At 39.4% G+C, this 16032-nt stretch overlaps 1 protein-coding gene across 1 annotated transcript in view; it reads left to right on the plus strand.

Moving 5' to 3' along the window:
- Nucleotides 1-14666, plus strand: part of LOC129769914 (COP9 signalosome complex subunit 3) — a 36076-nt gene extending 21410 nt beyond the window's left edge. Inside the window, exon 7 of the mRNA XM_055772449.1 lies at nt 14514-14666. Coding sequence (XP_055628424.1) covers nt 14514-14628 — 115 coding nt within the window. The 3' untranslated portion in view covers nt 14629-14666. The remainder of the gene's footprint in view (nt 1-14513) is intronic.
- The last annotated feature ends 1366 nt before the right edge of the window (nt 14667-16032 follow it).

Genomic DNA, 16032 nt, shown 5'->3' on the forward strand with positions numbered 1-16032 from the left:
TCATCCGGGAAGTAAAGCGAAACTCACGAACGACCACTTGGACGATTAAAGAAAGGTAGTATCTGGACCTTTCCAATCGCATGATTCGCCGACGCTTGGCGGAACGGGAGCTGAAGAGTTACTTCGCCAAAAAGCGACCGATGATTAGCAACACCAACAAAAATAAAACAACTTCAGTTTGCGAGGGACCATGTCAACAAGACGCTCCGAGTGTGACGTTACGAACAAGCAGAACTAAAGGGTGTGTCACATCAAATTGCATCACGGAAAAAACGCTGTAGAAATTCGCCCAGTAGACCGATCCTTTTGAAAATTTTAGACAGTAAAATAAAAACTATTAAACAACTTTTGGCATTTTCTTTTTATTCATACTTCGAGTCCAAGCCCTTATGCTCGCACCTTCCTCTTTACCCCGTCCATAAGGTTCTGTACAACGTCAGGTTGTAGTTTTTTGTGAACAGAAATCCATTTTCTCTTGAAGTCTGCCTCCGATTTGACAACTTTTGGGTTCTTCCGGAGGGCCTGCTTCATAATCGCCCAATATTTCTCTATTGGGCGAAGCTCCGGCGCGTTGGGCGGGTTCATTTCCTTTGGCACGAGGGTGACCCCGTTGGCTTCGTACCACTCCAACACGTCCTTTGAATAGTGGCACGAAGCGAGATCCGGCCAGAAGATGGTCGGGCCCTCGTGCTGCTTCAATAGTGGTAGTAAGCGCTTCTGTAGGCACTCCTTAAAGTAAACCTGCCCGTTTACCGTGCCGGTCATCACGAAGGCGGCGCTCCGCTTTCCGCAAGAGCAGATCGCTTGCCACACCATGTACTTTTTGGCAAACTTGGATAGTTTCTGCTTGCGAATCTCCTCCGGAACGCTGAATTTGTCCTCTGCGGAGAAGAACAACAGGCCCGCCAGCTGACGAAAGTCCGCTTTGACGTAGGTTTCGTCGTCCATTACCAGGCAATGCGGCTTCGTCAGCATTTCGGTGTACAGCTTCCGGGCTCGCGTCTTCCCCACCATGTTTTGCCTTTTGTCGCGGTTAGGAGCTTTCTGAACCTTGTATGTACGCAGGCCCTCCCGCTGCTTGGTCCGCTGGACGAATGAACTTGACAAATTCAGCTTATTGGCGACATCCCGGACCGAACTTCTAGGATTACGTCTAAACTGCTTAACTACGCGCTTGTGATCTTTTTCACTGACGGAGCATCCATTTTTCCGTTCTTCACCTTCCGGTCGATGGTTAGGTTCTCGATGTATCGTTTTAGTACTCTGCTGACCGTGGATTGGACGATTCCCAGCATCTTACCGATGTCCCGATGTGACAACTCCGGATTCTCGAAATGAGTGCACAGGATTAATTCACGACGCTCTTTTTCGTTCGACGACATTTTTTCAAATTTACGAAAAATTGACAGTGAAGCATGGCCAACGTGATCTATACACTCTTATCTGATTATAAGCGACAGCTGAAGATATAATTCCTAAAAATTAAATTTCTATAGCGTTTTGACGTGGGACTCTAACCGTCTAACCGGAATATATGGAGGGTAAAATGAAAACCTAAACACAGAACATGCAAGAAAAAATGAAAGATTTCGAATGCTTATAGCTCGAACATTTCGTACTGGATAGGAGAGATGTTTGCATCACTTGATAGGGAATATTTCTACGCATCTATCGCAACTAACAACTAAAATGTTGTTTTTCATTAGATAAACAATTGAATAACTGTAAAATATTAGGCGTTATCTAAACGCCCTAACTGCATCGTTTTGATTGGCCCGATTTACGGTTTCCCTAACACAGCCATCAAAACCAAGCAGCCTTGGGGAAATCGGCATTGCAAATACATGAAAGTAGAGGGACTTTTGTTCTCATCGAAAAATGTTCCCTAACACAGACTTTAAAACCAAGCAGCCAAATCGGCATTGCAAACACACGAAAAAGCCTAGAGGCGAGTGAACTGAAAAGTTTAAACCCTCTTAAAGCCAAAAAGAAGAAGAAGAACACACGAAAGTAGGGGGAGCTTTTGTTCCCACCGAAATGTGTTCCCTAATAGAGATTTCTAAACCAAGGTGCCTGGAGAAATCGGTATTTCAAATTCATGCAAGTCGGGGGTATTTTTGTTCCGACTGGAATGTGTTTCCCTAACACAGACTTCCAATACATGAAGCGTGGGGAAATCGGCATTGCGATTTCATACAAATCGGGGGTATTTTTGTTCCGATTGAAATGTGTTTCCCTAACACAGACTTCAAATCCGAGGTTTCAGGGGAAATCGGCTCTGCAAATAAATGCAAACTGCGAGTACTTTTGTCCTCGCTTGCCTTTGTGCAGAGTGGAATATGTCTGTCCTAACATGATCTTCTAAACTTAGGAACCTGGGAAAATCGTGCAGACACTAGAAGCGAATGAACTTCCCAGTTTCAAGCAAATTCGAGATTCGAGAAGTATGTACACTTTTGGGATGTAAACTTCAGAGGGAAATGTAAAATAAAATAATCGTTTGATAATTTTTTTTTGTCTTTATTGGAAAGATTTTCAGCCTTAGGCTGGTTCATCAAACGTTTGATAATTCTTCCGTACATATATTTTGTTCTAGTCATCATACCAAACGTAAAAGGTCCGTCATTAAATTTACTTGTAACGAAGAACAATCAATCACAATAAATGAATTGACTTTACACGGCATTTGTTCATTTTTTTCACTCACAGAGCAAATATATTGAACTCAATTGAATTTGGAAACTGTTTCATTCAATCAAGAATTTAATCAATACAAACGAATGATTGCTAAGCTAAGGTAGTTCCACGTGAACCTTGCGGTTATATCATAGATATAACCCACTATTTTTTTCCGTGATGCAATTTGATGTGACACACCCTTTATGCTGCTTTGAAGAAGGCTTGGGACGATTTGGATCCCCAACACTTCCGGAACCTCGTGGAGAGTATGCCAAAGCGTTATCAGTTGGATATCGAATAAAACTATGGAGGTCATATTGACTATTAATTATTTGTTTTTATCATTTTTGTTTTAAATGAACCATGAAATGGATTTTTTGTCATACTCTGAAAGTACCCGTTAAGGAACAAAAGTCATTTTTTATTTTTCTTAAAAATAAATCAAAGATACTAAAATGACAAAATGGTCTATTTACTACCTACTTTTACATACACTCAAATTTAATTTTGGCATCTCGATTATTACATTAAATGAGCTTAAAAATAACAACAGAATGTGCTGCTCTCCCATACTGGTACAGCATTCGTATAATATATTGGGTTGGGGAAAAATAAATGTCGTATATTGTCAATATATGGCAACACTTAAACATATCTTGTGTTGTACTTATCGCATCGGGTCATACTATACGGCTATTTGAAGACGACAATCTGTGTTACAAGTGTCGTTTTGACAGTGTTGTGATTGTCTATTTCAGTCTCAAGTTATAGCGCGTCAAAGATGAAGTCCACCAAGCAAGAAATTCGCCATATTTTACGCTTTTACTACCAGCGAGGTAAAACTGCAACGAAGGAGGCCGAAAAAATTCGTGTAGTTTATGGATCCGATACTGTAACGATTCGCACAGTACACCGTTGGTTTGATCGATTTCGGTCTGGTGTAGTGGCTGTCGAAGTTACACCCCGTACTGGTAGGCCAATCGTCGTGTAAACCGATAAAATCGTTGAAATCATCCATGTAGACCGGCATGTGAGCACTCGCTCGATTGGCCAGGAACTGGGTATAGACCATAAAACCGTTTGGAACTAGAGATGGGCAAAAAACGGGTGGGTAATGTCGGGGACATAACCGGAGTGACGTAGGACTATACAAAAGGGACAGCTTTTGTTAAATATATATTTTAAATATATTGTTTTATTTTCTTCTCCTACGTGAATACCTATCTGTCCACCTGAAAAATGAATTAGTTTACTGTTTACTCTTTATGAACATGTTGATGGTTCTGAAAAGAACCTTTGGTGTCGTGTTTTTGTTATCACTCGATATTCCCATCTTGTTCGGTTAAACCGTCCTGTTTAGCTATTGCGTTTGCCACTCGCCACAGCTTTGCAAGCCAAGCCGCAAACTCTATAATCGCTGTTAGGTATACTGGTGCTCAGGCACCAATCCGTTCGGCCTAGTTACCCTTGCGGAGCAATCAGTGATTGCGACCAACAGGGAACGGTTCGAGTGGGACTTTGCCTTTCCCTTAACTTGTCCTCCTTTGTTACGTCCACGATGCCGATGCCGTACAACCACACGGGTATACGGTTTGAAAGAAAATAAGATATTTTTTTGGGGTCCGCGTGTTTTATACTCTATCGGTACACACTCACAGGATAGAGACAAATCGGCAGACTCAGCCAGAGGGGCGAGTCCAACGAGACGAACGAATGAGCGTTAAAAGGGAGCGATGGCGATGATTAAGAATTGGTGAAAATTGAATAATCAGGAAAGTCCCCAACTATCAATAAGCTCAGAACAACTGCCAAATTCACATACTCATCAGATCCTGGCAAACAAATTATGAAAAAATCAATTTGTGTTTTATTATTATTTTGGATATTATTTTAGAAAGCATTGAACTGTATTTCCTAAACTCTTTTTTGAAAGGTTTAATGGCCCTGATAAGCGCCGTGTTTTATGGAATGGTTCCAATTTAGAAAACTTAGTACTCGTGGTTTTGAAAAAAACCATTTCGAACGCCCTCGATGCCGCCTTGTTCTGGATTTGCCACCAAAGCAGTTTGTATAAAGAACAAACTTTTTTCTTCTGCTACCTGATGCCGTTTTGCGATTGCGTTTGCCACTCGCCACTCGCTGCAACTGCCTGTTGTCTTGATGTCCACCGAACCGAATGTGTTCTGTTCCGAATGCGGGTTTTCTTATCGTCGCGAGCAGCTTTGCCAGCTAACTCGATCACTTCGGCGGCCGAAACTATATAACGCCGTTTGGGGGACTGGTGCACTGGTACTAACGCGCTCGGCCTAGCTACTAGTTCGAGCGGGATTTTGCCTTTCCCTTCACTTTTCCTCCTTTACCATGTCCAGACATGGCTGCTTGGGTTGGTTTGTTGATTTGTTGTGATGCGAACCGATGTGGTGTACGGTTTCAATGAGAATGATCGTTACGGCAGCGGAGCGGGGATTTTTAAGCTGACTGGCTGGCTCGAGAATTACGCATGTGTGAGACTGCGACCAATGTTTCGTTAATTTTTTTCTTTTTCCTTTCCAATCGTGCTTCATTCTATTTCGCTGCTGCTCTGGTTGCCCGTTTTGGTCGGTACGATTTGAGGAGCACAAAACGGACCAATCAAAAATGGGCACATAGTGCATTTGGACAATGCTTGACATTTCACAATTATTGAATTATTTATCTCAAGAAAAATGAAATGTTATTCGTTATGATAGATGCGTAGATATATTTCCTATCAATTGATGCAAAAACCTTTGCGATCTATTGAGAAATGCTCGAGTTTTAAGCGTTCCAAATCTTGCATTTTTTCCTACTTGTTCAGTGCCTAGATTGCCATTTCACCCCCTATATCTTCCGGTTAGACGTAGTCCTACGTCAAAACAGTTCCTTGATGAACGGTTCACTCACTAACCGTTCATCTAAGTGAATCGGTTCTTTTGAACCGTTCTTTCGCTCTTTCGTTCAGAGGTATTAAGAACAACATAGAATGTTGGCTGGAACCCAACATCAATAGACAGTTATTAACTGATATCGTTGGATTGGATAGTGTACGTATGGGATTAATATTTTTGATATTTAGTGGGGAAAGATAAGCTAATTCATTAAAAGTCGCAAACTGTATGTGAAAATATGTTTATCGGTCGACAAAAGTTTATGTAATAAGTTGATGCGCACAAAATCTGTGCAATTTTGACGTAGGACTACGTCTTTCATTTCTATACCGGGGTGTAAAATCAAAGTTTCGAAAACGAAAGCGTTACGCTGGAGACCGAGATTTTGAGCGTTAATAGCTCCTAAACAACTGAACGAAATGGTATGATAAACACTTCATTCGAAAGATAAAATGTCTACGCGTTCTATACTTGTTACTTTTTGATCCAAAAACTTGTTTCAATAGTCTTAAAATTGCTTTCAAAACATGCTATTGAAATCACCAATCGGTATATAAGCGAGCGCCGCTCGGAAATTTTTCTCAGTTCTCAGTTCTCAGTTCTCAGTTCTAATTGAACAGCGATTGGAGCATGTTGTCGCTGTTGTGGTGAAGCTCTTCGTTTATCATGAAAGCGCGGATGAACGGTGTCACCAAGAGCCTGTTCGTGCACCTTAGGCCAGACATGAATCCATCAGGAGGAGAGTGATGCCACAAACGGTTCCCCGGGAAGATCTCGAAGCAGCCGCTACACACACACACACACACACACACACACACACATACACGCGCGGAATTCTTTCCGTTTGGATGCCATTCAGCATCGAGAAAGATCCGGAAAATAATCTGCCAGTTCCTCTGGGAATTTAAAAATACATTCATGTGAAAGAGTTTATTTGAATGTTTTCTATCCATGTAACACTGTGACCAAATACATTTGGTTTTGTGATTTTTCAATCAATCGCAATTAACAGGATAGCTTCTGAAGATTATTCTTCCCCATCAGTAGGATATTTCCGTATCCAATATTGTATGCGCCCGCAATCGATTATTGCTCAGTCGCCGAAATTTCCGAACTCAGAGAGTTCATTCCCCTCTAGTTTGCCTTCCAAATTGCCATCGTAAACCACGCCTTCTCTCGATTCAATCACGCACAAAAAGCATACTTAAGCGATATTCTGGTGGTGAGACGCATTCATTTTTCGTGAGGACATCGACAAGACAACATCGTTGCTGAGGATGCTTGACGGCGGAGGATCGAGATCTGCCCTGAAACGCAAGCAGTTTTGTTTGAAACTGTGAGGGAGCACAGAGAAGCCGATCCTTCAGGAGAAGAGAAGGTGACCATCGAAGCAGCCGCTACACACACACATACACGCACGGAATTCTTTCCGTTTGGATGCCATTCAGCATCGAGGAAGATCCGGAAAATAATCTGCCAGTTCCTCTGGGAATTTAAAAATACATTCATGTGAAAGAGTTTATTTGAATGTTTTCTATCCATGTAACACTGTGACCAAATACATTTGGTTTTGTGATTTTTCAATCAATCGCAATTAACAGGATAGCTTCTGAAGATTATTCTTCCTCATCAGTAGGATATTTTCGTATTCAATATTGGATGCATAAAACCTTGTACCTCCAACGTAACGCTCTCGTTTTCGAAGTCCCCCAAATATTCATTTATTCATTCATTCAGAATGGATTCAGATTCAACTTCAAACAAAGGATCACTGAATCAACGATAGTCCTACGTCACCATTGCGGTTATACCATAGATATAACCCACTTTCTGTTTTTTATATTCTCTTTTTGGACAACACACAGGTTCCATGTAAGATCATATTTCATAATGTTCATTCAGGGAAAAACAATCAGCAGCGCTTTTCACTAACAATCAATCATACAAACAATCACGATAACACGTACACGCTATAGGCCAAACAATGAATTGAAACCAACGAAAAAACTTTTTTCTCAACATGCCCTCACTATAAAATTTTATGTTTACCTAATCCATGAATCGCCCAGCTTCCCCCAGATTTTTTCTGATAATCAGAAAGTATATGATTGTTACGCGGAATCGAAAGAATACATGAAATTGAAAATATATAGTTTTGCTTTTAAAACGAGGAAAATCTAATTTGATTTTTAACCCAAAATTGAGTATACATTAACAAAATAAACCCTGCGTTACATGCATTTTGCTCATAAATGACGAATCGTTTTATTTTCCTTACAAACGTTCTCGTTATATTTATCCATTCCAGCCAGTCCAGCGCAAATCAGTTCAGCTGCACTAGTTCGTTCGCAAACACTTCGTTCTCAAACAGTTCGTTCCCAAAGAGTTCACTCTCAATCAGTTCTTTCCCATACAGTTCACTCGCAAACAGTTCGTTCACAAACAGTTCACTCTCCAACAGTTCACTCTCAAACAGTTCACTCCCAAACCGTTCTTATGGTATCAGTTCGTTCACAAACCGTCCGCTCGCAATAAGTTCGTCGGGAGAACTACCGTTCTTTGGAAAAGAACGACCGCTCGTTCACTCTTTTCGGCGAACTACTTCTTTCTTACCGTTCGTGAACAGTTTGCTCATCTCTATTTGGAACCATTTGCAGAAGATTGGATTCCAAAAAATGCTGGATGTATGGGTTGACGCAAAAAAGTCTTCTAAACCGAATCAACGCCTGCGATGCACTGCTGAAACGGAACGAATTCGACCCATTTTTGAAGAAGATCGTGACTGGTGATGAAAAGTGGATCACGTACGACAACCTAAAGCAAAAAAAGTCGTGGTCGAAGCGCGGTGAGCCGGCCCAAACCATCGCCAAGCCCGGGTTGACGGCCAGGAAGGTTTTGCTGTGTGTTTGGTGGGATTGGAAGGGAATCATCCACTATGAGCTGCTCAACTATGGCCAGACCCTCAACTCGGTTCTCTACTGTGAGCAGCTTGACCGTTTGAAGCAGGCGGTTGACCAGAAGCGGCCAGAAATGATCAATAGGAATGGTGTTGTTTCCCACCAGGACAACGCTCGGCCTCACACATCTTTGATGACCCGCCAGAAGCTTCGGGAGCTCGGATGGGATGTCCTGTTGCACCTACCGTATAGTCCGGACCTGGCTCCAAGTGATTATCATCTCTTCCGGTCCATGCAAAACGCTCTTGGTGATACTAAGTTGGCCTCAAAAGAGGCTTGCGAAAACTGGCTGTCTGAGTTTTTTTTTGCAAATAAGGAGGGGGGTTTTATAAGGGGGGGATAATGAAGTTGCCTTCTAAATGGCAACAAGTTTGCAAACAAAACGACGCATATTTGACTTAAATTGGATAATTTTAAGTATGTTAAATAAAGCGTCAAATTTCGATCAGAAATACGACATTTCTTTTTTCCCAACCCTATATATGGAAGAAATAAAACAGTGTTCAAAAAACTCACGGTTACATGATTTTACGAGCCAAATTGCCCATGAAATCTTGTAGCTGATTGTTTTTTAATCTTTTGAGGTCGGAATTAATTTCCCTTGAAAGAGATTCTCTTATCTTTCCACGCTAATAATATTATGTTTATACCGAGTACCGTTACCTATTATTCATAGAAACTCTGTATACATTCGTGAGAAAGTTTACTATACATTAACATTATTTAGAAAAAAATGTTAACAATTACATCGTTGAATAAAGTATTTAGTATGATTCCTTGATGTGGTGGCTGTGAGCAGACAAACGACCGCAAAGGGTTAATAGATGTCAATTGTATTGTGACTCACTTCCATCATTTAAGTAGCAAAAAGGTCCAGAGAACAATCATATTCTTAGTCCTCGGGAACAGCAGCATTTTCAATGGAATATTGTACACTACATTGTGATTGTAAACTATTTTTCTCAAATCACACACACCGACACTGTGAGCCTTGAAAATATCATCAAATCGTCGCGAAAATAATGAAAATTTTGTTTGTTTCTATGAAGATGAGAGAGAGAGAATACGATCCAAAAAATATAATTTTTATTCATCTTTTCCGACATCATTTCTCAAGTATCCGCTGCATACTGCCACATTATACCGGTTTATCTCATATTCCGAACACTTAAGCTCTGCTGGCCATTAAACAGTGTCTCATTACTCAAAATGGAACTCGTGAAATTACGTGAACTTTCGTGAAATTAATTTGAATTATGGATACAATAGAGCTTTCTTTTTCATTTGACTACAATAAAATTGATTCACAAACACATATTCATGGTGAAAAATTGGAAATATGTTTAATCCCTTTTGTCTCAAATTCCGAACCCCATTTTTGTCACTGACTCATATTCCGAACACTTTTGTCTCAAATTCCGAAAAGCAAAAATGTAATTTAAAAAATAAATCATAACTTTTAAACTACTGAACCGATTCATCGATACATCAAATTAAAGTCAATTAGCTAGTTTTTTTTTTTTGGAAAAATATTATACTCGTAAAAAAAATTGGGTTTTGCTTTTGTAATAATTGATTGTATTTGTTTCTTATAGTTTACATGGTTTCGGGACCAAGTGCGCTATATCGGTTTCGATACCTGTAAATGATGTTAAAATGAAGTCTATAACCCAAAAAATGTCAGGGCTTTGAATATTAAATTATTTATGACATTAAAGTTCAGTAAATTCACATTCAAAAATGAAGTGTTCGCAATTTGAATCATGCGTAGAAACTTGATTCATATTTCGAACACTAAGCATTGCAAAGATAGATTCATTTTTTCCTTATTTGAAACTTAAAAATTCTTTCATTCAAAGTATGTCTTCAAAACAATATCGTTGAAAATATCAATTGCGTAAAAACAAAAGATCAATGGCCTCATTCAATGCAACTATCGTCCTGATTCGGGTCTTGTCCACCAATTGCGAATGTTTGAATTACAGAAACCAGCTCTGCAATGTTGGGAAAACATTACAGTTATTATTTTATATTCAAAATATCAAGAAATCAATATTACACACAATCAATCATAATGATCGTTTTGGGCCATTGCTATTTCATGGGGTTGCAACACTCTGTTAGTCTAATCCTTAAAATGGAAACAAAAAATTTCTATTCATTTTGGACAATCGAAATTAGACCTTTCGCCATGTTTTAATCGGTCCACGGGAGCTACATTTTTAGTCCTCAATTACATCCCATAGCGCATTTTTCGAATCCAAATAAACAAATTTACGTCCTCTGGATACGTCAGGGTTTCGTTCTAAAAATGCCACCAAGCGGATAAATTTCTATTTGTTTATCTTTTCTTTCTTAAAAAGCAAGACAAGATTCAAAATGTTAGCAAAAAAGCTAAATAAATCCGAAATTAAACTTACTCCATTCCGCGTGACTAGCTTTCACCATCTAAAACACAAGTAACAAATATACTTGTTTTTCCCCGTGACGTGACAGTATCGTGATATTCATAATAACACCGAGTTCATCAAAGATGTCACGACGGATGAACTCTTGAACTTGGATGAACACACACCGTGGCAGCCGTAATAACGTTGTATATTCACTTCGTTTTCACCGTGAAGTGACGTTCGTGATCAGGCCCATTATAACTTATAGGCTGTATCGATACCTGTAAATGATGTTAAAATAAAGGCTATAACCCAAAGAATTTTGGGGTTTTGATTATTCAATTATTCATAACATTAAAGTTCAGTAAATTTACATTTGAAAATGAAGTGTTCGGAATTTGAATCGAGCGTAGAATTTGGATTCATATACCGCACACTACTTCAATATTAATTTTAATGAAGATTTCTGCATAAAATATAATTTTTTTCACCCACTTATTGTAGGTTCATATATTCTGTAGCACTCAACATGAAAACAACAAACAAATAGTTGAAACAACTACAAAAACTGAAAAATGAACGATGCTTGTTTTTAACGTAATATTCTAACGCAAAATTTTATCATTGGTTTTGTCTTTCACTTTTTTGCAAATGTCTAATATTATAAATTACAGGCTGTATCGATACTTGTAAATGATGTCAAAATGAAGCCTATACCTCAAAGAATGTCTGTGTTTTCATTATTCAATTATTTATATAATAGAAGAGCAGTAAATTTACATTTAAAAATGAAGTGTTCTGAATTTGAGAAAATGAATGTAAATACAAACATTGTCGTCACGATGTGAAAAGTAGCTATGGCAGCGGATGCTGTCACGCACACTGCGCTGGCAAACTCTACCATCTGCTCCACCTAATATTCCTGCTTATGGCGTGCAGTCCCAAGCTGACGTTCAGTCTGAGATGAAGAGATGTCCTCTACCATACATACAAACATTTTAAAACTTTTGAAAAAGGTTCTTTTATTTGTTCATTTCATCCTTAAGCAAACGAAAAAGCATTTCTTTCTGCTGAAGATGACAGTAAACATGCCAACGCTAGTTTGGGTGTAGTATTGACTGGTGCTCCGAAAAGTTTGATAGAACTTTTAATATTGGAACACTTGGATTTCAAATGGGGGTGGATTTTTTTTTGCGCCCATTGGTGTATACCGATTTCAGAAACATGATAAGATTGTTGTCATTACCATTGATCAAACAAGAAAGCATTCGAAATGGCATAGGCCGTTTCAGATCTTCATGATCACTTGGTAATGGCAGGACAGATTCCACTTCTCAACAATCTACTCATTTATTTATTTTTTTATTTACAACGATGCTACATCCCATGGAGAGATTTAATCTTATTCACTGTTTGCTGTCTGGCAATATTGCAATCTGCCCATGCCCTTTTATATTTTTTTAGTAAGTACTCGTGGCTTTAAATAATTTTCTCATCTCATCTAGCAGTACTTTTTTCTTGCTTTGTTCTCACACTTTTCTACCATAACCATGGTTGATTCACTTTTAGGAAGCTGCCCAATACTTTCATACTTCTTTCTGTCTCTCTCTCTCTCTCTCTCTCTCTCTCTCTCTCTCTCTCTCTTCGAACTTTGATTCACTTTCTAATATTTATTATTGAACTAGGTAACTTTCGCTAATGAAATCAGAGATTCCCAACAAAACAAACATTTCACGAACGGTATTTTAGATTCCCGGTCGCACCGATTCTTGCCAAGTCCTTTTCCGCCTGGTCCAACCACCTCGCTTGCTGGACCCTCTTCTTGTTCTCACTGGATTCGATTCGAACATCATCTTTGCAGGCAATCTTGCAACATGTCCTGCCCATCGCACTTTTCCAGCTTTAGTGACTTTCTGGGCGCTAGATTCGCCATCTTTGCGTTGTTATACAGGGTTCCAGGCGAATCGGGTGTAGCAGCAATTGGGAAGAACAGAGGAAGAGATATACAGAAACAGTCATGGATGACATATGTTGTAGCCTAGATTCTGTCCTATAATTATAAGTTACACTATTTCATACTTACTTCAACACGTTGAGTGCCTCGGTTTTATAGCGACTCTATGGAAATTTTGAAACGTATGAGGGCCATCGTTTCTTATCGTAGTGGAAGGTATTTTTGTTCGAAAAGGAATGCTTATAATCTTATATGCTTATATAAGATCCCATTAAATCTGAGCGAAAACTAGGTGTCAGTCACCGGTGACTGACGTGGCAGCCAACGTGTTAAGTGGTAATAATTGCGCTACTTCTTGGTTCATCCTCCTTCTCCATACTCCGTTTTCCTGTATTCCGCCGTATATTGTTCTGGGCACTCGGCGTTCGAAAACACCAAGTGCTTGTGAGTCCTCTTCAAGCATCGTCCCTGCTTCGTGCCCATAGAGAACAACCGGTTGACTTAGGGATTTTTACAAGGTACACATGGGTCGGAGTTTCTTGGACTTCAAGGATTTGTGGAGTCCATAGACACATAGTCAACGGAAGTCGTGCCATGCTTCTTAGAATTTCACGGCTGTTGTTGTTGTCAGTTGTTATCAACGAGTCAAGGTGAACAAATTCCGCTACAATCTCGAGCTCGTCACCGCCGATCACAACATTACCGCTGAGAAGAATACTGTTACGATTAGTCCCTCCTACTAGCATGTAACGGGTATTTCAGTGGCGCTACAAAAGTAGACCGATAGCGACGGCAAACTCTCTCTCTTGACATTTCTCTTCAGTAAGGTTTGCCATTTTATAATGGAGAAATATTCATTTCAATAACGAGTCGAGATTATTAAAATTTACCACTGAAATTCGGAGTCAATGGCCTCAACTTTAAGAGGATTAAGAGGATAGATATGGGGTACAGACTAGGGGGCTTTGCCGATTAATGGTCAGCTGCATCCCAATAGGAAGTATCCCGTGTCGGGCACACGTACAGAGCATTGGAGACAGCAACATCCCAATTGTAACACTTGTAATACTAACCTCGAGCCGACCGCGAGTAATTGGTTACATATAACTAACATAGATAATAAGAAAAACTGTCAAAATATTGAACTCTCGGCCCCGTCAGGCTAACGCCATATGAACCTTGATAAAAAATATGTATTTTGGAAAACTTTAAGAGACGTCGTTGTGGCGAATTTTGCGAAAAGATCTTGTCCTATACCTTACAAGATCAAATTGACGTAAGAATTAAAGTCGTTTGACCACCAGAAGCGTCGTATGTTCGTGAATTGGGCTGAGCAACAAGTTGAACAAGGCGGCGCCATTGGGCCGTACCTCTTCCGTGATGATCAAGACCGGCACATTACTGTGAATGGGAATCGCTACCTCTCAATGATAACTGAATATCAATATGACAATATGTGGTATCAACAGGACGGCGCCACAAGCCACACAGTTAGCCGTTAGACTATTTCCTGTGGGGCTACGTTAAGCCTATGGTCTATGCCAACAAGCGTTAAGCGATGCTGCACGTTGCACTGTTGTTGTAACAGTATTTTTTTCACAAACATTTACCAATTTTTCTGTTTCAGATTGGATAAAAATTTGAACAACGTTGTCGAAGCGGCATTACCTACAGTATTTGTATTATCGGCTCCAACAAATGGACATCAAATGGAAACAGAAACGGCCACCGTACAGCATTAGTTGCATCTAGTCTGCTTACAATCAGAATCAATCTCGAACAAAATTGTTTCTCCTTATTTCATTATGTTAAATATCAATAATAAAATTTGTAAAAACAAGGCATTAGAACTTCATGAGACGAATGAAAGAAGAATTAAAACGAGAAAGGTTTTGTTTGTCAAAGGATCGGTGTTGCTAGTAACACTATGCGGTCCACCAGAGTCCGAATTGTGTCGCAAGTGGGATGCTGTTGTCGGTGGTTCTATTGCCTGACGAGCGAAAGTCAATTTGGTTGCGACACATAAACACGAGTAAAATTGGTTTTTGCTAGTGATTTCTAGTTAATAGCACACTGTCAATAAAACTAATGGAATTATTTGTTGTTTTCGTTCGCGTTTATTTAACTCAAATATATTTACGACCAGCGAGATATAGATTGATCCTGCTCTAAACAGCATTGGAAAGTGGAGGGAGCCAAAACGTAAGTAGAGCAGGAAAACGCAAGAAATAGCTGCGTTGAAAATAAAAATATATTTTGATTACCATTCCCTGAGTATCTAGCTAGCTGATCGTTTACCTGATCGTACATTTGCTGACAGTTATGGATCGGGTTCAGTTGTGAATGAGAGGCAAAAAAGAATATGTACTTTCAGCACCGAAAGTGATCATGGTGTTTTGGTTCGCATGCTTGGGTATCATGAAGTGTTAATTCAAGCAGAGTTCTCGCGTTACGGTTTGTATCATGATTCGCAGCATGAAACAACAAGCGAAAAATCTTCGTAGCCATATTGTTTGCGCGTTCGTTTACCAAGCGATCGATCGTGAGTTCAAAACTCAGGGCCCTCAATTGACTATCTTAGCGTTGTTATAAAAGGTTCCAGGCGAATCGGGTGCAGCAGCAATTGGGAAGAATGGACAACATATGTTGTAGCCTAGATTCTGTCCTATAATTATAAGTTACACTATTTCATATTTACTTCAACACGTTGAGTGCCTCGGTTTCATAGCGACCCTATGGAAATTTTGAAACGTATTAGGGCCATCGTTTCTTATCGTAGTGGAAGGTATTTTTGTTCGAAAAGGAATGCTTATAAGCTTATATGCTTACATAAGATATCATTAAATCTGAGCGAAAACTAGGTGTCAGTCACCAGTGACTGACGAGGCAGTCAACGTGCTAAGTGGTAATAATTTAGGTGGAAGTATTTCGGAAGCACAAACTGAAACATCACTTTTCAAATTCAATGATATGGATGATTTTTATATTTTCAATTTATTTTATTAATTTACTTTCAAATTTTTTAATAATCTTTCTTTGTCTAATAAGTTTCAGTTTAAATTTTAGTCGTTTTGCTCAAGATCAACAGCGTTATTTTCTCGTACCGTTTACGTTTTATAATTCTTTTTTTAGTAAGTACTCGTGGC

The sequence above is a fragment of the Toxorhynchites rutilus genome, chromosome 2 (assembly GCF_029784135.1).
Source record: "Toxorhynchites rutilus septentrionalis strain SRP chromosome 2, ASM2978413v1, whole genome shotgun sequence".
Classification (NCBI taxonomy): Eukaryota; Metazoa; Arthropoda; class Insecta; order Diptera; family Culicidae; genus Toxorhynchites; species Toxorhynchites rutilus.